The sequence below is a fragment of the Dermacentor albipictus genome, chromosome 3 (assembly GCF_038994185.2).
Source record: "Dermacentor albipictus isolate Rhodes 1998 colony chromosome 3, USDA_Dalb.pri_finalv2, whole genome shotgun sequence".
NCBI classification, from domain to species: Eukaryota; Metazoa; Arthropoda; class Arachnida; order Ixodida; family Ixodidae; genus Dermacentor; species Dermacentor albipictus.
In genome coordinates this window covers 155,474,937-155,499,805 of record NC_091823.1, presented here as the reverse complement: position 1 = coordinate 155,499,805, position 24,869 = coordinate 155,474,937, and the positions used below count along the sequence as shown (strand labels likewise).

General features: G+C 46.3%; 1 protein-coding gene across 2 annotated transcripts in view; it reads left to right on the top strand.

The window, feature by feature from the left end:
• Positions 1-15,624, top strand: part of LOC135920595 (mucin-3B-like) — a 213,580-nt gene extending 197,956 nt beyond the window's left edge. For both annotated transcript variants that reach the window (XM_070536202.1, XM_070536201.1), the window contains exon 9: positions 14,244-15,624. In XM_070536202.1, the coding sequence (XP_070392303.1) occupies positions 14,244-14,396 (153 nt within the window). In that variant the 3' untranslated portion in view covers positions 14,397-15,624. The remainder of the gene's footprint in view (positions 1-14,243) is intronic.
• Positions 15,625-24,869: the final 9,245 nt, after the last annotated feature.

Here is a 24,869-nt window from a genome sequence, read left to right as displayed (position 1 = left end):
TCACGCTCTGGGCCACCAAGGGCTCCCTAGCGCGAAAAGAGGTGACCTTTCAAAAGGCCGCGACGGCCGTGGAGGGATTTGCGGCAGCGAGCGGGATGCGTCGTGCTTCCGAAAAGTCCGAAGTGATCCGGGTGCACGGAGGAGGAATCTACAAGTCCCCCGGCCCTATCGACTTCTACCTTGAGGGCCAGAAGATAACGGAAGGCAATAAGACTAGGATTCTGGGTTTTTGGATCCAGAGCAACCTGAAAGCCTCCCACACCATCCAAGCCCTAAGGTCTGCCACCAACCAGATCTCGCAGATTATAAAACGAGTTACAAAAAGCCGCAAGGGCATGCGAGAAGGACACGCTTCGCCTCGTCCAGGCTCTGGTGATCAGCAGAATAACGTATAGCATGCCGTATCACTATCACTCGCTAAACAAACGCGACCAAGAACAAGTCGATGCCATCATCAGAGGCGCGTACAAAACGGCCCTGGGTCTCCCTGTCGCCACCTCAAACGAGAAGTTAGCGGCCCTCGGGATCCACAACACCTTCGCTGAGCTGTCGGACGCGGTTATGGCTTCGGAAAAGGCCAGACTAGAGAAGACGTCGGCGGGCAGAGCCATCCTCCACCGGACCGGAACGGCAACGGAGCTCCGTGCCCTCGATGGGCAACGATCACTCCCGCCTGAGGTCAGAGGCAAGATCAAGACGAACCCGATACCGAAGCACATGAGTCTGAACTCCATGAAGGACGACGCAAAGCTCGGGTCGAGAGACAGCGCCGACAATTCAAGGGTGACCCGTACGTAACGTACGTGGACGTGGCGGCGTACCCTGTAGGGGGCCTCTTCGCGGTAGCCGCCGTGAACGGGAGAGACAACTCCTTGATCCTCGCGGCCTCCGTAAGGGCAGAGACCCCAGCTGCGGCTGAGACCATAGCCGCGGCGCTGGTTATAAAACAAGAAGACAGGATAGGCAGGGAAGTCCATGTCGTTACCGACTCGCAACAGGTCTGCCGTAACTTTACGAACGGACGAACACCGCTGCTGGCGGCTCAGATTCTAGGCCCGAGGCTGCAAGAATACCATCAAATCACGTGGACGCCGGGTCACGCAGGTCTGGAGGGGAACGAAACTGAGAACGCCCTAGCTCGAGCCGTAATCAACCGAGCGGGGCAAGACCAATCGTCTCTTCAATCCCCATCCTCTACCTTCATGCCCCTGCCATCCAATTACTGCGACCGACTCGAGATCTAGCGAATCAACCACAGGATTTATCCTCCGCCTCACAAAAAGGTCAGCACTGAAGATGCCGTAGCTCCCCGACTTATACAGACCAACACATTTCCAAACCTACACAGATACAGCAAAATGTTCCCACATACATATCGCGGCATCTGCCGCTGGTGCGGAGACACACGCCCTACACTCTTTTACATCTCGTGGGGGTGCGAGGGCAAACCTCAATACTTAGACTCCTAGCACGTCATTTGAGCGGTGGGAGGTACAGCTGACCGGCGATACTCTGGCGGGACAAGAAGCTCTCGTCCAGCAAGTACGTCGAGCAGCCATGGCCAGTGGAGTCCTGGAATGAGGACATCACCCACTCGTCCTCAAGAGCAACCACCTCGATGGTCCGAATAAATGTTTTTTTTTTCTCTCTCTCTCTCTGCGTACAGTGAATTTGCGATCTGATTAGCGGCAAATTCTGATGTTAAAGAAAAGACGCATTTCGTTACACAAGACGGCTTGTTTGAATTTAATGGCATGCCGTTCAGCTTGTGCAATGCCAGCGCAGCGTTTGAAAGATATATATGAAAAGAGTACTGGAGGGCCTAAAGTGGGACATTTGTCTATGTTACCTGGACGATGTGGTTATCTTTGGCCAAACATTTCACAAACTGTTGCCTTGACGTTGCCCTAGCCTGTCTGGTTAAAGATGCGGTAGCACTGAACTCAAAGAAACGTCGTTTTGGAGAACTCGAAACACTGGTTCTTATACAACTTCTGATCAAGCATGCGATTACATCAGACTCGCATTAAGTTGCCGCTGTCAGGAACTTCAATTAGCTGCGGTATCTCTCGGGAGCTGCGAAGTTTCCTGAGCCTTAGCTCGTATTTCCAGCGCTTTGTTCCCAATTTTGCTGATAAGACTTATTCACACGTGTACTTATTCCCTTCTCGCGGACTGCTTTCCAACCACTAATAACTTAAAGTTATCACTCAGCACAAGACGAGCCAGCATGATTGGAACTTACTGGAATGTTGCCGACGGTTGCATCCGTTGTGTGTTGTCATCGAAGCCTGTGTAATCTGATTGTAGGCGCGACGCGAATTGTTTAGCACATTCTGGAAGACACGTGGGCACCAGGGATTACCCTAAAAACTTCAATCACTCATCTATGAAAGCCGACGGGATTGACCGGAGGTTCTGATTTTCGACGATCGCCGACCGTGCTCGCCGCTATCATTATGCATCGAGTGTCGCCTGTTTTGAGGGCGCAAATTCGCCCAATAAATTTTGGTTTCGTCATATAGTTTTGCTACAGTGTTCTTGACCTACAACTTGACATCTCTAGTGTGCCTGCCTGGTAGACTTGCTGCAAAAGGACGTACTTTTCCACTGGACGCCGTATTGTGAATCCTCATTTCTAGAGCGGAAGTTTTACTGGCCTCAGGGCTAGTGCTACGACCCTTTGCCCATCGGCTAGTGGTGCTACCATACCGATGCTAGTGGAATCGGTCTCGGCGCAGTGCTAATTTAATGCTTAGTCAATGCTGAACATGCACTGTACTATGGCAGCCACTTGTGCTGAAAAACGGAGCGCCATTATATAGTCAAAGGACAAGACTTCCTCGCAGTTGTATTAGCCGTTCGCCAGTTTCGTCCGTACATTGGCGGCCGTTACATTTAAATCGACACGAACTGCCACTCTCTTTGCTCATTGGGTGGCTTACGAGAGACATATGGCCTTCTATCGGGATGGGGCTTACGTTTGCAATAGCTTGACTTTCTGGTATACTACAAGAGTGGTAACCGCCACGCTGACGCTGACTGTCCCTCCCTCTTTCCTCTGCCAACTACTGAGTGTGATGCTGACAACATTGATCATTATCTTACCGCTATTCACTCTCCGATTCCTGACGTTGCTAATTTCCGGATAGAAAAGCACAAAGACCATAGCTTAGATCATTTATTCGCTTCGGCCAGTCAATGTAAGCTGGAGCTGTTTTGTGGTTCACGACGATCGCGTTTACGAGAAAAGTTATTCCTGCCAAGGAGTCCGTGGGCTCGTCGTTCCACTGACCATACACTCAAACGTCTTTTGCGTCATGCAAGGTGACCCAACTTGTAGTCACATTCGTTTCGCCAATGTTGCATCACATACAAGAAATGTCCTGCTATCCAATATGCCGACCCGATACTAAAATATACGTTGCAGGTTGCGAGCACTGCAAATGTCATAAGCACTCTCCGACTATGCCGCCGGGTCTTCATCCTGTGCCACCACCTCATTCTCCCTTTGAGAATGTGTGTGTGTGGAGCCTCTAGGCCTATTCGCACGATGATACACCACCCACCATTGGATAGTCGCATGCGTCCGCCTTCTGACGCGCTACGCAGAAACTGCCGCAATACCTGCCCTGCAATGGCTTTGCTTGTTTCACAGTTCCTGCGTTGGCAGAATAGTTCTGCAGAAACCCGCAAGGTGCAGAGTGCTAATTAATTAAGAGGAAACCTTTGTAGCAATTGCTATGAACGGGTGGGCGTCTGATTTTCTCCTAATTAGTTCATGCCTTTGTTTATAATTCTTCGCCATGGCCCTGCACGCGACGACATGAGCGATCGGGGACATCCATTCGTCGCTGTCGTCACTGATTAAATCTTCCGTGTGCCTCCCTGCCAGTTTCATGGTGCCACATTACCTCCGCTACAGATCAATGACCTCATCATAAGCCCAATCAAGACTATAACGAACATACTATGCATTTATGTTCATTCTAAACAACAAAAGTGGAACAATGTTCTACAGTGCATGGCTTACACGTAGAGCACCGTGCAGACTAAATGTACCGGGTTCTTTCCAATGTATTTTCTGTAAGCTAGCTCGCCTCGCAGCTGTCTGCACACCACTCTTCCTCTCACACTCGACGTGGATACCTTAGTTGCTGATTTGCTATACCATGCAGGAGAGGCCCATCTTATCACCCACCCACGCTCTTTGGGATCTCAACAGCGTCAAAAGCGCGCTACTACACCAGCAGTCGACACATTTCTTCAGCTAAATGTGACCATGTGTGGTTTTGTGCACAACTCTGCAAGCGACGTTTGCGCCAGATGTAATCGGTGCACTACTCCGGTCCGCTCGTGATTCTTGACCGCCTCAGTGACGTAACGTATGTAATGCCTCGTCTCACGAGTGGTGCTCGCCGCTGGCATCACGCGCCTCAAGCCTTACCGCCATCGATCCCACGACGAAGTTGTCCAGTGGTTATCGTCTGCGAACTGGAAAACGAAACGTATTAACCAAAGATAAAATGAGAGGATGAAGTTGTAATGTACAGCGAGCGTCTCTGTAACGGCCTACGATGAGCTATCATCTTCCATCCGGTAAATAAACGCGAGCCATCGTCACACTATTTATGAACAAATCTCCTGCGCCGGTCAAACGAAATAATGGCTGCTTCATTTATCCTGCCAGCTTTTCTAAATGGCTCACTTTAAACTTCTGAGGCTGCAAGAGCAGTATTTGGTACAGCAGGAACGCATGCCCGTTCATCCCGTGAGTTGGACACGAGATAAAGGCCAACGCGTAACAACTTTATGGAGATAAACGATGCGATCGAAACTGAGACTGCCTGTATCTCGCGGTGCTCTTTAGCACTTGCGAATGCTGCAAGTCTAGCTCCTCATTTCGAGAGCGTGGTCATATGTGCTTCGACCTAAAATATAGCAACTGTTGTAGCACACGTGTACGAAGTTAGCCTAAGTGTGCTTCCGATGCTCACTTATCCGTATCATGGCCTGGTGTAGCTACATAAATGGTTCGCTATAGATGCCTATATGTGCATTTCAGTGGCGTAGCCAGAGCAATTTCTCATGGGAAGCACTTACGTAACTGGGGGAGGGTGGGCGATCGCATGCCAACACAGAAATTTCTGGGTCAGGGTGGAGGGCGTGCCAAGTTTTCCACCCGCTCGCTGCGCCACGGATGCATTTGTTTGTGCTTATAGTTATCATGGCATGCCATGAATTTAGTGCAGTTTCCTCAGAATACAGGGACATTTCGATCCACAACGGAAAATATCAGAGTTTCACTGATTTGTGACCATGGTAAACGAAAGAGGCTCGGTCAACTGTGAAAACAAGGCATGTTTATGGGCTGAATCTTTCCATAGCAAAACTAGAGGCACGGAATATGGCATTTGTTGTTCACACCACAACGTATCAGGGTAGAGGAAAACAATCCTTGTGGTAACATCAAAATGAAGGGAAACAGCTTGAACGACACGTGTGCATTTTGTTGTTTCTGCGAATGAGGCGCGAACTTTGTTCTGCAGCATATCACAAATTTTTTTTGGGCTGTTCGGATATCTTAAAGAATCCCATGAAATATTTATTATATATTTTCCTATCACCACATGTATACCCATAAGGTGTTGATATTCACTTCTTCTCAAAGCTGCACGCAATAATTCTTACCGAGTTAAGCCTTTATCTGCAATATACCTTGAGTAATGACCCCTTGAGCAGTGAATGAGTAGCCACTTCATCAAGCCAGTAATCGAAACGGCTTTTTTGTTCTGCTCTTGGCATCATGTAAAGATGTTGAATCAACTGAAATTAATTGAAGAGAAACGACTGGGGAGAGAGCTTCGAAGAAAGAAACCTGCAATGAAGTATTATAGGCAACTTTACACAATCGCAGTTGTTTTTTTTAAAAGTTGTGCGTCTTAGGGTTAGCAAAACATCATTGGAACTCTATCTTGAATCCAAAGATGACCAATCTTATTGCTACATGACTATCAAAGAAAGTAGCCGCTACTGCATCACATGCGCATGTGTCCTGGCATTCATCTTGGCCAGGGTTTGCTAAGGCCAGACTTGTAAATACACTGTGAGAACATTTAGCAGCTTTCTGTAATTGCAGGTGAGAGTTTTGATGGAGGTGCTTCGTAACTCCTTCGATAGCGGGGCTCTTTTGGACACCGCATAGAGTCTACCTCCTGGCATCCAAGTGAACACACGTCACCGCCTACTGCGTCTGAAGCTATTCAGATCACCACCCTCTGACATTCAGGCGATCTCGTCATATTGTTGGAGATGGACGGTGGTGAGGTCGACGAGTTGCCTAACATCTAAGAGTGTGACAGTAACCATGGTTGGGATTCCATCGTCGTGTAGACCTACGTCATCTTCCACCTTGACAGACCTGCTGGGGCCTACGTCCAAACCCATGAGGGCAATTAGACCACCTGGGACGCTTTCAGACAGCACCTCTGTCACCTTCCCAGCAAACCACATGATTGCCACTTTGCTGAGGAGAAGCAACGGGCGCTACATAGCCACACGTGAACTGAGCCTTTCTTATCGTACATAAATGGCGTTCTAGCTTTGTGTGAAGAGTCTTATTAGACGATGTCTGTGACTGACCAGATGACTCACAAACGTAAAGCCCTCACGGATGACGCATTCGTCTCCTTGTCCTTATCAACGTGGTGACCATTGGCAGCGTAATCATAGTGCCACCATTTAGAGGAACTGAAGAGTCACCTCATATCGCATCACTTCGGGCTTCTCCCGAGCCCCGTTGCAAATTCGGGATACGAGGCAACTACTTGTCAACTGTCTACATCTGACGACCTTGCACGTATGGCCTGATGTAAACTCGAGGCAGCGTATCAGGATGCTCATAACACTGTGCTCTCAGACAACTCGACTTTGACTGTTTCTTTGATCCAAGCCGTTGCTTTTCGGAAATTCCTAGACATGGACCTGTTTAGTGTCTGCACCATGAATAATTTTCATGGTGCTGTAACTTACGTGGAGGGCGTCGAGGCCACACGTATTCCTTTTGTCGTACCAGGAATCGTCTTTATGATGAAGAGATGTAAATAAGCTTATATCCCTCCGGCCTAATCGTGCTGCACACCACATTTTCTACTACCGTGGCCAGAATGCCTCTCTGTCACCTCTCCGTTTCGCGCTTACCTCGTTCCCTGCAGCATTGCTCGCCTTTTCCGCCCCACAACAAGTTATCTGCAAGTACAGTTCCCGAAGGCGGTACGTGTCATGCCCAGTCGCCTCCGCTGTCCATGTCGTTCACCAACAAGCCATCGCTCTCCCTCCCCGTCCTGTGCGCGTAGTGCACCGCCTGTAAAGGCTAAAAGTAGAGGCGCCACTGATAGCCACCTAGAGGGCGCTTCTAACAGTACGCACGCGAGTAGTAGCAGACGGCAACACTTTGCAGCAAGGATAGCTGAAGTTAGCGGGTGCGATTTCTCCTTTATTCGGGTGCCAGTCTGCTTCTTCTGCGTTGACAGCTCAAGGGAATACGTGGGCCTCTGTGTGAGCGGGCATGAACACGATGTTGCCCGTGCTTGGGACAACTCGGTCCACATACATGCCAGGTGCGTTCCGCAGACAAACGCCATGAAACCCATATAAATGATGTGGAGCTCACGTTAACTAGCCGCTAAATTTTATAGAGTAATGCAATGTCTCGACCGCTTTTTTTAAATAATACCCATGCCATAATACTGCTTCTGTACCTCAATAATAAGCACTCGTCGTTAGTGAAGACTTACATCTCGCAACAAATCCGCACGGTGCAATGTCTGCACATGCCGTTGGGATCTTTCTGCCAATGAATACAAGAGACATCGACGAATTAGTATACTCAAAGTCGACTCAAGTAGAGTAATTGCGAATTTATTGTTGGAAACGCGTATGCTAGTCAACGAAGCCAGCAAACGCACGGGTTAATCAGGGTGAGTGTTAGTGCTGTACCACCAAAGCAATTCTGCTGCATATGCCGATGAACTGCTGTACCCACCGCCCTTTTTGTAATTTTAAATTCCCTAAGGGAGCTACTTGGAAACGTACAATGCTAAAGTCTCGCCAACTTTTCAGTACTTTTTTTTAACGTTCCTAGAGGGAGATGCCACATGATATTTTTAAATGCAGAGCAGGGCAAATCGAAGCAAATGGGCGCTGGCGGCAATGCAAGGTTTAGTCCCCTGCGGCATAAGCAAAGCAAGAAACAATTCAATTGAGCACAAAAGTAATATGCAGAGAGGGGCTACGTTGTAAACCAAACCAATGAATCGGCGTGTTAAGTATGCTGATACAGCATCTAGGTGTGACGGCTTCCCAGACGTGACGCAAGCTCTTCAGCGAAAATGTAACAAAAATAGTATATGCAGCAACTGTTAATAATTCTCACTTTGAACTACCTATTTTCTAAACACATGTCCGAAAAAACCACAACAGCTATGAGCGCGATTTAGACCCTTTACAAACGAGGCAGGGTCAAAACCTCGCACCTCGAAAAAATCTACAACAGGTCTGGACGAAGCCACTAGCAACAGTTCCACATGAGCGATATCGCACATAAAAGAGATGGAAAAACATGAATTGCATGACAGCTAGTGCGAGGATTTACCGGGCTGCATAAAACCAACAATTTCGATTTTGCAAGCTTTAGTAGCTTTAACGTGCAACACGAAGCACTCATTCAGTCGAGCCATTCAGCTGAATAGTTAGCGCACGTGGTAATGAACTAATGAACCGCCATACGACATTCAGAACATTAGCGAATTTCCTTTAAATGGCATGCGTCACTACGGACGAACTTGATCGCTTACCCATCTAAATATGATTGATCGGAAAAAACACCGACGCGACAAAGGAAAGGATAGGAACAAGAAATTTGCCGCTGAACGGCAGCGATTAATTACAACTGTTGCTCCCGCTGATGAGGGTTTGCGGGGAATGATTAAAGCCGTAACGTCGGCACGTTTTTGCGGGTATTTGAGCCACCCACCATGCCAGAATTCTTCTTCGACATCCCTTGCAGCTTTGACCACCCCACACATGCGAAAGTTGTTGCTTATTTTGCTCTATCTGAAAACGCGAATAAGAAAGAGAAGCGCGCTCAGAGACGCAGGAAACCACGGTGCGCTCCTGGCTCATTTTCCGGTGTTCTGCGCAAGGCCGGCACCAGTGGCACGTCCATCGGCGCGCAAAACGCGCATAGGCGCCGGTATCTCAACAGAGTTTCGGGAAGTGAAGCTTGAGCTAAAACGCTCTGCTAAATTACTTTCCGACTGGAATATCTTTCAAGTATACATCAACAACCTTTGCATCAGAGCTATGACCGACGCCGGAGTACACATCTGTGTTTTAGGCACAAGTTTTCGTCATCGAATGTAGATATTAACACCTCCTATACCACAAGCCGGATGCATCGCCGATGGTGTGAGAGTCACTGTTGTTCGGTTGAGCAGAATCCAGATTACGGTTACGGGTCACCAGGTTCTTGTCGTCCTTGCGCAGTAGCCCCTTGACAAAGTACCTAGACTTCATATTCTTTCTTCTAATTACAATCTGACGGATTGCTTCACCGGGGCGTTTCACCTTGTACTGTGTAGAATTTTCTTACCTCTATGTCCGACCTCTGAGTCACTTACATTCCAGCCAGATTGATCACTTGCCGAATAAAACTGGGACGCCTGCCGAGGTACCATCTTTGCTGCTGGTTCTACATCCAAAGCAGTAGATGTCGTCCCTTCCGCTGTCGCTCCTCTCTACAGTGCAGTACTGAGCATTCATCATCATCAGCAGCAGCCTACTTTATGGCCACTGCAGGATGCAGGCCTCTCCCTGCGATCACCAACCACCCTTGTCCTGCGACAACCAATGCCAACTAGCGCCTGCGAATTTCCTAGTTTCATCACCCCCGCCCCCTAGCCTTCTGCCGTCCTCGACTGCGTTTCCCTTGCCACCAATTCTGTAACGCTAATGGTGCACCGGTCATCTATCCGATGCATTTCATGGCCTACCGAGCTTCATTTCGTTCTCTTAATGTCAAATGGAATATCGGCTATCCCTCTTTGCTCTCTGATTTACACCACTCTGTTCCTGTCTTTTATCATTAAGGCTAACATTCTTTGTTCCATCGTTCTTTGCGTGGTCCTGGACTTGTTTTCCAGCTTCTTTGTCCATCTCAAGTTTTTACCCCTTATGTTAGCACCCGTAGAAGGCATTGGTTGTACACCTTTCTTTTCAATGATTACGCTAAACTTCCAGTCAGAATATTAAAATGTCTGCCGTACGTGCTGCAACCCATTTTCATTATTGTGTGAATTTCTTTCTCATGACCGGAGTCCCCTGTGAGTATTTAACAAGGTAAACCTACTCCTTCATAGACTTTAGGGGCTGACTGGCGATACTGAACTCTGGTTTTCTTGCACGGGTATTCATCATTATCTGTGTCTTCTACATATTAACCTTCAACCTCACTCTTATAGCTTCTCTGTTATGGTCCTCAATCATTTTTGGTAACTCTTCCCAAGAGTGGCTGAACAGGACAATGTAATCTGCAAATATAAGGTTGCTGAGATATTCGTCGTTTGTACTTACTCCTAGGCCTTCTCAGTTTAAAAGCTTGAATACTTCTTCCAAGCATGCGGTGAATAGCCTAGGAGAGATTGTGTCTCCTTGTCTGGCTCCTTTCTTCATAGGAATCTTCCTACTATTGTTGGGGAGAATTAAGGTAGCTGTGGAATCTCTGCAGATACTTTCCAAGATATTTACGTAAGCTTCCTCTACTCATTGCTTACGTAATGCCTCTACGATTGCTGGTATCTCCACTGAATCAAATGCCTTTTCGTAACCTATGAAAGCCATATAGAGAGGCAGAGTGTACTCTGCAGATTTCCCGATTACCTGATGGGTGACATGATTGTGGTCCACTGTAGAGTATCCCTTCCTGAAACCTGCCTGTTTGCTTAGATGAATAAAGTCTAGTGTTGCTCTTACTCTATGGGAGATTATCTTGGTGAATATTTTATATAATATTGGATGTAAGCTAATGGGCACATATTTTTCAATTCATTAACGTCTCCCTTTTTGTGGATCATTAAAGTTTGGCATTGTTACAGTTCTCTGGGACCTTTGAAGTCGATAGGCAGTTCATATAAAGGGCCACTAGATGTTCAAGCATTATGCCTCCACCATCTTTGATTAAATAGAGGGATATGCCATCTTCTCCTGCCGCTTCTTCCCGTTTCATATCTTCTTGCAAGGCGCTTCTAACTTCATCGATAGGTTTATAAAGAGCCTCTCTAACGTGTTCTTTACTAATATGAATGCAGGTATTGTTTCTGCTTTGCGTACTTACAAGTCGCTATAGAATTTTTCCGGCGCTTGTACTATGTCTTCGAGATTGCTTATGATATTACCATATCTTTCAGTGCATACATCTTGGTTTGTGCAATGCCTAGCTTCCTTCTGACTGTTTTCAGGTTGCGTCCATTTCTTTTACTGCTTTCTCAGTTCTTTTCATGTCATAGCTTCGAATATCTCTTATTTTCTCCTTGTTGATTAGTTTTCACAGTTACGCGAATTCTATCTGATCTCTTGAGTTGGACGCTTTCATTCTTTGTCGTTGTTTTATTAGTTCCTTTGTTAATTGGGCGCGCTTACCTACCGGTTGCCTTGGGGCATCGCTTCGCACTTCGATTGCTGCTTCTGAAGCCAGCATAGCTACGGTTTCATTCATTGTCTCTATGAATTTAATGTAATGTAAATCTTCATCTCTCTCTTCTAAGGCTGCAAATTTGTTTGAAAGTGTCAACCCGAATTGGTGCGCTATCACCCTTACTGTGTCTAGGTTGGTCTGTTTCCTCTTGACCAATTCTATCCTTTCTCTCTTCAAATTCAGATGAATGCTAACCCTCGCTAACCTATGATCACTGCACTTTACCCTACCTAACACTTCTACATCCTGCACTATGCTAGGATCGGCAGAAAGGATGAAATCAATTTCATTTCTTGTTTGACTATTAGGGATTTTCCAGGTGCACTTTTGATTCCAATGCTTCCTGAAGAACGTTATCATTATTCGCAGCTTATTCCGTTCCGCGAATTCTACCAACGTCTCTCCTCGAGTGTTACTATATTCCCTGCCATTGTTGCCAATTTCTCGTTCACCAGCCTACTTTTTCCCCACTTTTGTATTGAAGTCGCCTTGACTACAGTACACTGAGTTCGCAGTTTTCGCATCGCTAATTCAATGTCTTCATAAAACTGTTCTATTTCTTCATCATCGTGACTTGAGGTAGGAGCGTAGGTTTGTGCTACCTTTATAGTATACCTCCTATTTAGCTTTCTTACGACTACTGCAACCCTCGCAATAATTGTGTGGAATTCGTCAGACTTGCTCGTTATGACCTTATGGATCAGGAATCCTACTCCGAACTGCTTCTTATCTGCTAGTCCTCTATAGAATAGGACGTGGCCATATGTCAGCACTGTAAAAGCTGCATCAGTTCTTCTTACATTACTTACTAAGGTCAATGATATCCCAAACAGCCTGATATTTCCTCAAGACTTCAGCTAGGCTAGCTTCACTCGAGAGGGTCCGAGTGTTAAACGTTGCTAAGGTCAGTCATGGCTTTTAGAAACAACCTTCAAGTTGTCAATGTTGGCTTCACCAAGAGAGTCATACCACAGGGGATCTCCATGCCTCACCGTTTTTCACTGCAAGGCTTCCACGCAGAGCCTATGAACCGAACGCTGCCATCCCTCAGAAAGGCACACCGACGTTGCTAACTAGTGGTTGCTACAGAATCCACAGCGTAATCTCAGGCCTTCCTCCTACTCACCCTGAAGGCCGCCGGCTGCTTGTCGTGTCCCATTCTGGAATTTTAGCATTCAGTAATAGGCCTTTCGGCTAGACATGTCTCGCCACCCATACACACTAGTAATGTCAGCCTTGTTCACCGGCGCCCCTATCCAGTCAGCGTCTGCCCCTTGGAAAAGCGTCATCCAGCAGAAAGCGTGAACATACTTACCATTGGCCTTATCGAGCCATCGTCCAATATCTCGAAATCCCTGGTTGCGGCCGTTAGAAGTAAATTTGAGTCATAGCACTTTTCCATGGATTATAGCCACGTCAACAGCATTACGAAGATACAGGCCGTTTGCCACAATTGATCATGCCCTTGATAGCATGTATTGTGCTGCCTATTTCTCTTCTATCCACGTTCACTCTGGATATGACAGATTATGCTGGACAATATGGAGCCACTCAAAACAGTATTTGTCACTCCTAATGCTCATAACTTGGGGTGTGTGTAATGCCCCAGCCACGTTTGTCTGAACGATAGACCCTTCTTTACAGATTCAAGCGGTTCACATCCCAGTGGTAATAAGACGTTTTAATCGTGTTTTCAACTGCGTTGTAAAGGCACCTTCAACTCGTCTGCATGGCTCTTGACGTGTTTGGAGGGGTTAAATAGCACTGAATTGGTCTAAGTGTCAAATAGCGACAGTCATGTTGTCATCTTTGCGAATAATGTGTGCACTACTTGCGTGCAACCTGATGCCATAAAATTTGGAACCGCCAAGGTCTCGCTACATACCTTTCACTACCCACGCCGTATAGTTACCCTCATAGCCATTGCTTCGTGCAGGGCACGTTCCCTCAGATTTTGTGTCAAGAAAATCCTGCTCCGTGCAGATATCCTAGGAGAGCTGTGTCTGTGCCCATTCGTGTCATAAATGCTTGCTCCAGCGTGTGCACTAAGCGCAAAAAAATCCATATTTCGAGGGTTCTCTTAATTGGTATGAAGCAATACCTTGCTAAGGTAAGTCCTTATAGACCTCAACAAAATATTGCTGTCTGCGTCTCATTTTACTACTGCGCTGATAACATAAAACAAGAAATAGCATGTCTGTTTTACACGCATATGTTGGGCCGGCAGTTTTCTGGCTATGTCACAATGGCTATCTTTGCGGAAAGTTCATACGGTTTAAATCATGCTGCAGAATATGATGAGAGGTTGAACGATCTACGGGACCATAGAGTCTTGTTCATGGACTGCTCGAGCGAAAGAAAAATGTTTGGTTTAAATTTTTAGTGTGTTTGTGCAGGTGACGAGGTGCGGTATAAAATTCATATCTCTGATAAGGAACTCCTGATTTGTACATCTGTATTTACTTTTTTACGTATTGCTCTACCTCTGCAGATCAACAAGACGAACGAGAAACTCCAGCAGCTGAACCTCGTTTCCACCCACGTAGTTGGATGGCTGGCTCATAACCTTACGTTTAACCTCGCCCCACAGGAATGCGGGGGCCAAGCGAACCGGCTCCTCAAGATGCGTGAAGCGATAGGCTGACCGTACAGCGGCTTCTCATGGTCGATGAATGGTGCAGCCATACATAGGGCTCCTTTTCAAGCTGCAAATTGTGAAAAGACACGCTGAAATAGATGACGCATCATCTCGCCAACGAGACAATATTGTACAGGGGAACGCCATAGAGGACAAAAAAAAGAGACTATCACAAATAGGATATAACGATTCATAATTCGGATGTCACGCAACTATACGAGCGTAATACTTTCAGAAGTAACTGATACACTTGATGAAATGTGCACACGCGTCCTCTTTATTGGCGCAAGTAGCGCAAATTGTGATTTTCGTGCTTTTAGCAATGAGTGGCTGGAGTTATCACTTTGTTTGTGTCGTCAGGTTTTGATCATTGCAGCGTCCACCGCAGCCTTCTAGACTTTCTAGTAGTGTATGTGCGGGTACGCCATAGAGGACAAAAAAAAGAGACTATCACAAATAGGATATAACGATTCATAATTCGGATGTCACGCAACTATACGAGCGTAATACTTTCAGAAGTAACTGATACACTTGATGAAATGTGCACACGCGTCCTCTTTATTGGCGCAAGTAGCGCAAATTGTGATTTTCGTGCTTTTAGCAATGAGTGGCTGGAGTTATCACTTTGTTTGTGTCGTCAGGTTTTGATCATTGCAGCGTCCACCGCAGCCTTCTAGACTTTCTAGTAGTGTATGTGCGGGGGGAGGGGGGTTGGTTTGGATTGCTGCGCACTGGATTGTCCCAGCGCTGACGCGTTCGCATGTCATAGGGAGGCGGGGAGGGGTGAAGTCGGGCCCCCAAGGCCCCTCCTATAGACTTGAAGGTGTCGCTCTTGCTTTCGCAAGGAGCAACTGGAGGCGCAGCGTTTATTTCGCTAAAGATAGATACTCCAGATCGGCAGCAAAAATGAAAAGTTAACGCAAAGGAACTGAAGTGACGGAAAAAACGTAAGAAAATTCTGTCACCGATATTAAAACATGCAAGGCTCCATGCACACTGGACCTGCAATGTGGGTAGCAAACTAAAGGCACCTCATGCAGTAAACTGTATCAGCTATGGCTTCCCAATTGGTTTAGCTGGCGGGTCGCAAAACATTGTGCTCGGCGAAGTATCAGTCGTATCCCATCGCCCAATCACTGATAAATATACATCATCATCATCATTTATTTTTTCCTTAAGGACCCTTGTCGGGGTATTACATAAGGGGGTTACAGAAGATAAGGATAGAAACAAAGATATCATTACAATTTCTTACAAAACTTAGCCTGTGGATTCGTATTAAAAACATATGTAATGTGATGTTATACCTATGATGAATCTGATGAATATACTAATGCAATGTGATCGTTTTTAAGGTTTATGGAATTTGTAAAGGTCGCCTGAGGCAGATAGCATAATCTTTGTCATTGAGCTGGATAATTCGCAGACAGGGACATAAGTAGCACGATTAATCTAAGTGCACTTTCAAATAATGAAAAAACGATAACTGCTAATTACTTTACGGTACTTATTGCAATTTAATAATTGTAGCTGATGAGCTTGCAAGAGGTATCCGCTTGTATATATTTGCGGGATGAAACCACTTTCGAGGTATTATTTCCCAAAGTGTGGAACGAAATACACGGGCGTTCCAGTTACTTTTGCCAACAAATGCATGAAGGAGTGTTTTCGTTGAAAAAGGGCAAGAATAGTGCAATTTTTACAGCAGGTTTCTTGGCTCATATCTGCAAACTGGCGTCATTCTGCAAATTCATTCCAAGTGGACACGCCTTGGAACTATTACGAAGCTCCTTAGCTTCGTAATAGCTCCTTAGCATAAGCTCCGACATCCTTTTGGTTGAAGGCGGCTGGGCAATAAACCCACGTATGCTACCTGAAGGCATCTATGTTGCCGCATTCGAGACCAGCATGAACAGTTTTCAGAGGCACTCGAGTGGGTGACTTTACGTCCATCGTTCATTCGTGCGCACACAGTACTAATCCCAAAAGGCAATGATAAAAATATATTACGTAAAGTACAGGGATACAGGCCATTTACGTTGGCAAATGTTGAGGACAAGGTTTTCATGAAATTTGTTGCAGTAAGGCTGCAGGGAATTATATGGAAGTTAGTTGGGCCGCATCAGACATGCGGCATCAGAAGTAGGAAAATATTTACAAATATTCATACAGCTAAAAGCATTTTAGAATATTGCGATAACGCTCTCCTCAAGGTAGCGATGCTGCAAATAGATCGAGCTAAGGTTTTTGATATGGTGCCACATAGTGTTCTCTTTTTAATAATTAATTATGCAGGACTTGGTTCCATCTTGTGTAAAGGCACCAAAATGGCATATCAAAGCTCATGTACCGATTTAATTGTTAATGGCGAACTCCCACAACGCATACAAGTACTCTCTTCCGTTCGACAGGGTTGTCCGTTAAGTCCTTTATTTTTTGCTTTCTTTTTGGAGTCACTCTGTAGAAAAATAGTTAATAGCACAGAAATCAGGGTGTCTAAGATACAGTCCTGTGAAGTATGTGTCCTAGCTTATGCCGATGGCGTTGCCCTATTTGCTGCAGATAGGGAGAGTGTTAGCTCATTATTAGGAATTACTGAAAGGTTTTGTGAGAAAAGCGGCAGTGAAATCAATAAGCTGAAGAGTATTGGTCTCTCGCATGGCCATAGGAATGCCACGCCCGGTGTTTTTGAAAATATCCGGTGGCTCACGACACCTAGCACTTACCTGGGGGTACCTTTGGATGAGTACCGTGAGAACGAGTCACTCTGGCTCGTAAAAATGGATGTAATGCGTGCTATGTCCGAAGCATGGGGTGACCGTGAATTGTCGATTTTCGCACGTGCCACTATTTGTAAGGTTTTTCTCGCTGCAAAAATTATGTAATCTTCTGCATGCACTGTGTTGTACACGTAAGCACATTAAAAAATTTCACCGAATCTTTGCCACGTTTGTCTGGTGTTCTACGTGGGAGCGCACATCAAGGACAAATTTGTTTCTTCGAGTAAAGAAAGGTGTCTGTCGGTGTGCCACTTGTTTCTTCAGCAAGTTGTATAACGTTTCATATTGATAAGGGACGAAATAGACCCGTTTCTGTGTTTTTTTCCAAACTATATTAACAGTTTCTATGCCTGATTTTTTTTTGCTTCTGCAGCCATTGGCCCTCGTGACACAATTTCGAGGTTCTTGCGTGAAGTCGCAACGTCCTATTGTTTCCTTAGGGCGAGATTTTCGCTTGAGTACCTCTCCAATGTAAAAAGAAAGCGTCTTATGAAGGATCTCATTGAAGGTTTGTTCCCTATTCTATTGTATCGGTTAACTTTTTCAAGAAGGGCCTGGGCAAGACGTTACCTGAAAGGGTTAAAATATTTGTATACCGGCAAACGTTAGAACCTTCTTCTTCAAGCTCCCCACGGGAACCTTGCCTGTTAAAACGTGGTTAGAGGAAATAGAGATTTATGTGCCATGAGGAAGCAGATGCTTTCTGTGCAACAAAGCTGAAACGATTGAACATGTTTTCATTGATTGTAATAATGCCATATTCTTTTGGGATATATTACAGAGAACGTTAAAGATAGACCTACCTCTCAATCCACATGACATTCGTTTTTTACCACCTGAACGCGATTTTTAACAGCGGGATGTTAACTTTTCAATTGGGCTGCACGCAGTCGGGCGTAGTCTGTTGGCATATAGACATTGTGATGTTAAAGGCCGATCTGTTTATGAATATTTTGTAGAAATAGTTGTGAAGGTACGTGACGTGTACAAAGGGAATGGCTGTGGTGAAGCTGTGCTGTCAATCCTTGCTACTTTGACACATATAAAACGAGTGTGATCTATGATCACAAACTCTTTTGAGGCCTGTAGCCAAGCTGGAAATAAAGAGAAAAAGCCGCGGTAGCTCAATTGGTAGAAATGCGAAGGTTGTGGGTTAGGTTACCCCCTGCGGCAAATTGTTTTTTCATCCACTTTAATTTTCAATAATGTATCGTTTCTTTACTTCAGGTATTAGGCACAAGTAATTTCCCCTATGCTGTCCTTGGTGCCAGTGTTTGTTGGCTTCTCATGGTATAAATAATAAAAATATGGCCCCTCGGTTAACCCTCTTTCTTCAATGTTTTGCATAGATGTTCTGACGAGGAATACGCTGTGGCCCAAGTTTCGTTACCCTACGTACACTGCGATGCATTAAGGCCACAAGTAGGCACTAATCATTGCATTAACATCGCGTTTGGAAAGTAAACAACAGTTGGCATATGACTCCGTTTTGAGTCCCGACGTACTCGTCGCAATGATATATTCTGTAAGATAAGGTTCGAAATATTTTTCTCTGTGGGTAACGGTGCATGCACTTGACGTTCACGATATTTTTCATGTGATTTGCATCACCGTTTATAGCGGGGGTGAACTCGTTCTCTTTGTATTGGCTGAACTGTCGGTACAGGAACAATATGGAAAATTTTGACTCCTTGTTGTCTTCCTCTACTTGCGATTAGGGCACGCGGCAAAAGCTCCATACCTCGCCACAATGTCCTGGACCTAAGAAAAGACTTCTGGTTGCACTGCCTTGTCGCCTCCCAGTGCAATTATAATATTCTGATATAAATTCTTTGGGAACTCTAAGCACACTTTTGGCGTCGCCGTCACCGTGTGGTTTCATATAAAGTCACAGGGCGATAAAATCGTCGCCACGCACCGTCTGCTCTCTGTGCGGGATAGTGAAAGCTTACGAGGTTGAGCCGGATAGCGCTGCCTTCTCGAGCACTAAAGAGAGGAAAGTGGGCGGATGGAACGGACGGGAGGGCTTGTTATGGGCAGCCCATGCGCCAACTCTTGCCCGCTTGGGCCGATTTATCTCGAAAGCTAACCTCGACGGAGACAAGGTCCACCGTGGATATGGAAGGGGGGGGGGGGGGCGTTTTACTTGGGGTGGCGCAGTCACTCCCTGAATGAAACCAAAGGTAGCGACAACATAACTTTACCTTGCCGCTGCCGCTGCGGCGACGAGCACCCGGGGAGGCAGGCAGGAAGGTCTGTGTCTCCCAATTGCTGTGCTCCATCACGTGGTGTTTCTCGCGTCCTTTTGTATACTTTTTTCTCTATATATATTTTTTTTTGCGTCTAGGCGCGCTCTCTTCCATGACAGTTGGCCGTTGAGTCTCCGTGGCGAGGCATTCGCAAGAGATTCGCCGTGTTTTGGCTCAGTCTCGTGGCTAACCGCATCATTGAAGGACTCAATTGTTGTTTTGTTTTACGTTAGGGACTGATTTTAAGTGTACTGGAGGCGCGAACATGTGCGAACGGAGCTTTTTTGTTTGTTCACATTGTGCGGAGCACAAGCATGGGCAAGCTTATGCACGGGTGCTTTTCTGGGTGCTCGTTCAGATTTGTTTTCCTGCTTTCGGTATCGTCTACATGTATATGAAGCTACGGGGTGCGCAGGCTGTGTTCTGTCATATATCACGCTGGGAGCCTAACAAGAGTTATAGTTTTAGTGCGGAGAGTGTGTAGCTTTATCAGTCCATGCTTCTGTTAGGCGCTACGAAAATATTTTCTGAGGACAAGCTGTTCATTATCAAGAATAAATTATTTTTTCTATTGTGAGCACGCTTTCTCTCCTTCGCCGTCTCTGCAGAATAAAGCATTGGACGATTTTGACTGATGTTGACTTCGTACTGCCCAATAAAACGAGGGAAAGTGTACATTGATGTAAACCATTTCTAAGTGGAACTTTCGTGCTTGCATATGCTTTATTTACAAACAAAGTACAGGTTTCACTGTGACGTTTGCGCTTGAGAGCTAACGGCACCAGTTTCACTGCATAAAAAAGAAAGAGATGCCAGCATCATGACAAAATGACGAGAATAGTTGAAATGCTCCACGTTGATCGCGCACGTTTCTAGATGAGGCTCGCCTTATTCAAGCGAATTTGTAGCGCCTTGCGTTAGGCCATCATGGTAATAAGATAAATAAATTATCAATCTGCAGAAGCTCGACACGCGGAAGTCGATTGGGTATGCGCAAGAACACACGTACGCACTTCGAGCAGCTTAAGCACATCCGAGTCGTCGAATTGCCGCTACATAGTGCTGCACACACGCAAATGCATCGCCTTTTGCCGGTACCGGCGAAACCTTGACTTCACCTCAGCCCTGACGCGCCGGACAAGTGTCTTTAGAAAGGCAAGTGAAGAATCTGATCAGTGAAAAGAAATATCTCGCGAAGCAGCTTGATCTGATAGCCGCAACAGTGCTTTTGCGGGCAGATACAAAAGTCGTGGACGAGACAACACTGAAATAAAGCCTTGGCAGGTACATGGACATCGTGTGCATCACGTATGCGTTATTGTCGAGACAGAAAATTGTCATTTTTGTGCAGGAACACGACACTAAAAGTAATTTGTCCACCAATCTAGCCTCACAAGGCTTCCAACTAGAAGCAGGCAGCCAACATAAAGCGGCAAAACAAGTGCGTAGTTACTCGCTGAAAAAGCACAAAAATCATCTGCTTCTTCCCGTCTCACACGGTTGCATTATCACTGCTAGCCCAACACAGAATGGGGAAACCTTAAGCACGGTGAAAATCCATGTGCAAATGCCCATCTAGAATTTTTATGAACTCATTACGTGTAACTCTATGGGTGTCCGCCGAGCGAACGACCACATGGGAGGGAGAGCAAGCAGTGTGTAAGGCAGGATACGGATAGGGCCGGGCGGCGTGTAAGATAGATAGATAGATAGATAGATAGATAGATAGATAGATAGATAGATAGATAGATAGATAGATAGATAGATAGATAGATAGATAGATAGATAGATAGATAGATAGATAGATAGATAGATAGATAGATAGATAGATAGATAGATAGATAGATAGATAGATTAATAAAAGGCTCATCAGAAGAGTCGCTAATGGTCGGGGCCCCTAGTCCAGGGCTACACTGGCTCTTGCCGTCTTCTCAGCTCTATCACCTTGAGCAGGTCCTCAACGGCCGAGCAGGACAGCAGTGCCTCCCATTGCTCCCTCGGGGCGTTCGTGTCGGGGTATTCTAGCTGTGTAGTGTGCACTCCCAGGTAATGTGGTATAGGTTGGTGCGGCCCCGCACCATGGGCCTTCGTCCCTGGAGGCTGTGGGGTGTATGCGAGGTAATATGAGTAGGCTCGTCTAAGTGCCCGTCTGGAGCCTACGCCAGGCACATGCGTCCTCTGTCTTTGGATTTCGATGGGGTGGTGGATATCGCAAGCGACTCCCTCTGTGGTAGGATATTGTGGCTGAATACTCGAGGTCGACAGGGTCCTGGCCTTCTGCAGCCGGCGTGATGAGTGCTCGGTTTTTCACGGATCCTCGAGCTGCTCTGGCGGCCTGCAGGTTACGTGTAATGCCAGTGTGGCCCGGTATCCAGATGATATTTTGGGTGGTGATGCCTTCAGGCTCCTCCTTTAGTATTTAGGCTAGGACTTGTGCAGCAGGTCTTTCAATTCTTCAATGTAGGAAGTAGCGGCAGGCCTAGTGAGAAATTGTGAGGATCGTCTGTGGTTTGTTAGCGTGTTGGCCTTCGCGGATGGCTAACGCGATGGCCGGCTCTTCGGCTTCCGTGATCGTGCAGGGGCGGGTCGATGCAGTGGAGGTAACGTTGCCTCGGTGGTCGCATACCAGTGCCACTGCGCCCTTGTTGTACGTTCCATGCATGGCGGTGTCCGTAAAACGGGCCGTGGCCTTCAACCTGAATGCTTTCTCCATGTACTGGGCCCTTGCTCACGTCCTGCCGGAGTGTAGGTTAGGGTTCATGTTGTGCGGTATCGGGGCAACGTGATACCTGTCCTGGACGTGACGAGATACCAAGCAGGTTTCTTGGGTTCATGTTGATATAGCTTGGAACACCAAGGTTTGTGGGACCTGCCAGTGAGGTCTGGCTGGCTACCTGGGTAGGCGTGTAGTAGCCGCTCCAGAGCCTCGTCATTCTCCTTTGGTTTTTCTAGGCTTCAGCATGGATTTTACAATGTGCCATGTATTGGTCGTAACCAGGGTGCAACCGAAAGAGTCGCAGAATGCATACCAGTTCGCCGAGGCGAATTGCATGGCACATTCTTCTGCTTCCGCTGTTATTTGCGCCGTGTGCATCTTCAGTTTCCTGTTGTGTTTCTGTTTCTTCCAGCGGCGCGTGAGGACCCGTTTGGCATCCCATAGGTGTAGTAAGTGCGGATCCACCTCTGGGATCTCTGCCGTTATGGCGATTTCCTTTGTGTGCTATAGTTAATGTCGACGGAAGTTGTCACACCAGTCTTCCAGGTTCATGATTGTGTCGGCGTCCTGTTATTGGGCTTCCCTGATTTTTCACGAGTGAGTGAGTTCAGCTTTGCCGATCTCCCTGCGTAGGCGTCCAGTCTGTCGTGTTATGTTTATTGTGTAGTGATATAAGGATAACATATCCCCTGGGCACCGCGGAGTGTGAGCAGCGCGCCTGTCGGCTCTCGCCCCAGGCCACTTCCGCTAGCATGGAGGCACCCACGCATGCAGCTTCCGACCTTGCCTGCAAGATTCACGCTTCTTTACGCTCCGACGCTGGGCTGCCTCCGCGGTGAACGCGATGCAGCAGTGTGCACTGACGCCCGGTAATAGGAGTGCGCATCACTTGCATTGTGGTGTATCCTAGGCACGTGAAGCAACTTGAAAAGCTTTAAGAAACACCTGGGCAAAGTTGCGCAATGGTTGTGTGTAGGCCTTCAAGAACGCCACGCCTCGCAGCCGAAAGCCGCCTCGCTCCGCTTTCAATAACGCTAAAAAAGCATTTGGAAAGTGGACACGCGCCACATCGAAAAGGAAAAGGACGGTGGCGGCATATGGCCATGGAATCATGAAATAGCCGATTCTGTAGCCCGAGCTGCTTTAACAGGTCCGGTGATATCTGTGGTGCCGCCACTGCGCACATCACTGAAGGCAGATATGGGCAGTTCTTTTTGACCAAAGACAAAATACCTGTCATTAGCAACATCTACAGACTCCATGCATCTATATAATTTTCGGAACCGACAATGATGCCCAAATGGGCAATCCGAAGTATCATTTAAAAGGCTGCGTTGCCGTATTGTGACACTTAATGTTTACTTGCACAGATGCGGCTTGGCGGTAACCTCTGTTTGCTACTTCTGCAACGAGTAGAAATGCATCGATAATTTTTGTTATCGTGTCGGCGGTTTCTACCCATCGAAAATGATGTCTAGAAATTCCGCTTCGAAATATAGGACTGCCTTTAAGCAATGCTGTTTTACTCTCCCATGGAGCAACGGTATTAGGATACAGCCACAGGAATGTTTGCCTAGCCATTTTAGTTTCCTGTGTGTTACAAAAGGACAGCGTTATTAATATTTCGTAGTTTCCATGTTTGATTTACATCAATTTCTATTTAGGAAATTCAGAAAATAATACAAATTCACTGTTAAAGTAACATAAATAATATTATTAGTAAAAATAGAACTTGCTTATGTTTAAGTCTAGCCTTTATGTATTTCAGTATTATGTTCTTGTTACTACTACTATCACGGAAAGGCTGACTACCATATTCAACACTCCTTTATATCACTTATTAATAGATTAGTGCTATTTATTTTTAACTAAGTTATTTTGTATTTAAATCAGATTACCAAGCAAATCATGGCTTATCCACCATAGTGGGTTTGTGCCACTAATTGAGGCTTGATCATCATCATCACCATGTGTGGAGCCCACAACAATTATGACAGCACGGTCAGTTTTTGTTGCAGTTGAGAGTCCATATTTCCTAGAACGCTAGGGCAATCAGGTAAGACTTAACGCCGCATACGTTACGCGAAGCGCACACTGGTCCAAAATATTTGGACAACACACAGAGTGACTGAGTGCATGCCATGTGGAACGAGAAGCGCGCAATATTTGCAAGTGCGCGTTCACAAGCCTTCAAAGCGTGTTTCAAACGATAAGTGCTTTCTACTGCCGTGCGGGTGGCTTAGCTCTGACCCACCATTCCTCGTGGGATGTGATTTCTTATACCGACTATGCGTGAAGACTACCGACTATGCGTGTTGCCAACACGTAATTGTCTCGATCTCTTATTAGAACCAAGCGTAGATTAAGGGGGAAATTAAAATGAAACACCGGGCTTGCTACGATTCTTAATCCTGAAAAAAAAAAAAAACGGTAATTTTGAATGGCTTCTGCGCACGACAACACTGTAATGTGGCAAAGCAATCACGTATTGCAGTGAAGCGAGGGAGCACATTCGCGCCCATGCAGTGTAAGCAACGCGTTATTGTAAAAATTGTAAACCTTACTTGGCCTGCGCTTCTACCCTTTATTATCTCACGTGCTCGCCTGCGGCCTCCGAGCTGAAGCATATACTCTACGCAGTGAAGCGAGGATAGAATCTGAGCGTGTACCAAGTGTAAGCAACATGTTATAAAAACTGGAAACCCCACTGGAAGTACGAGCGTACCGGTGCGGG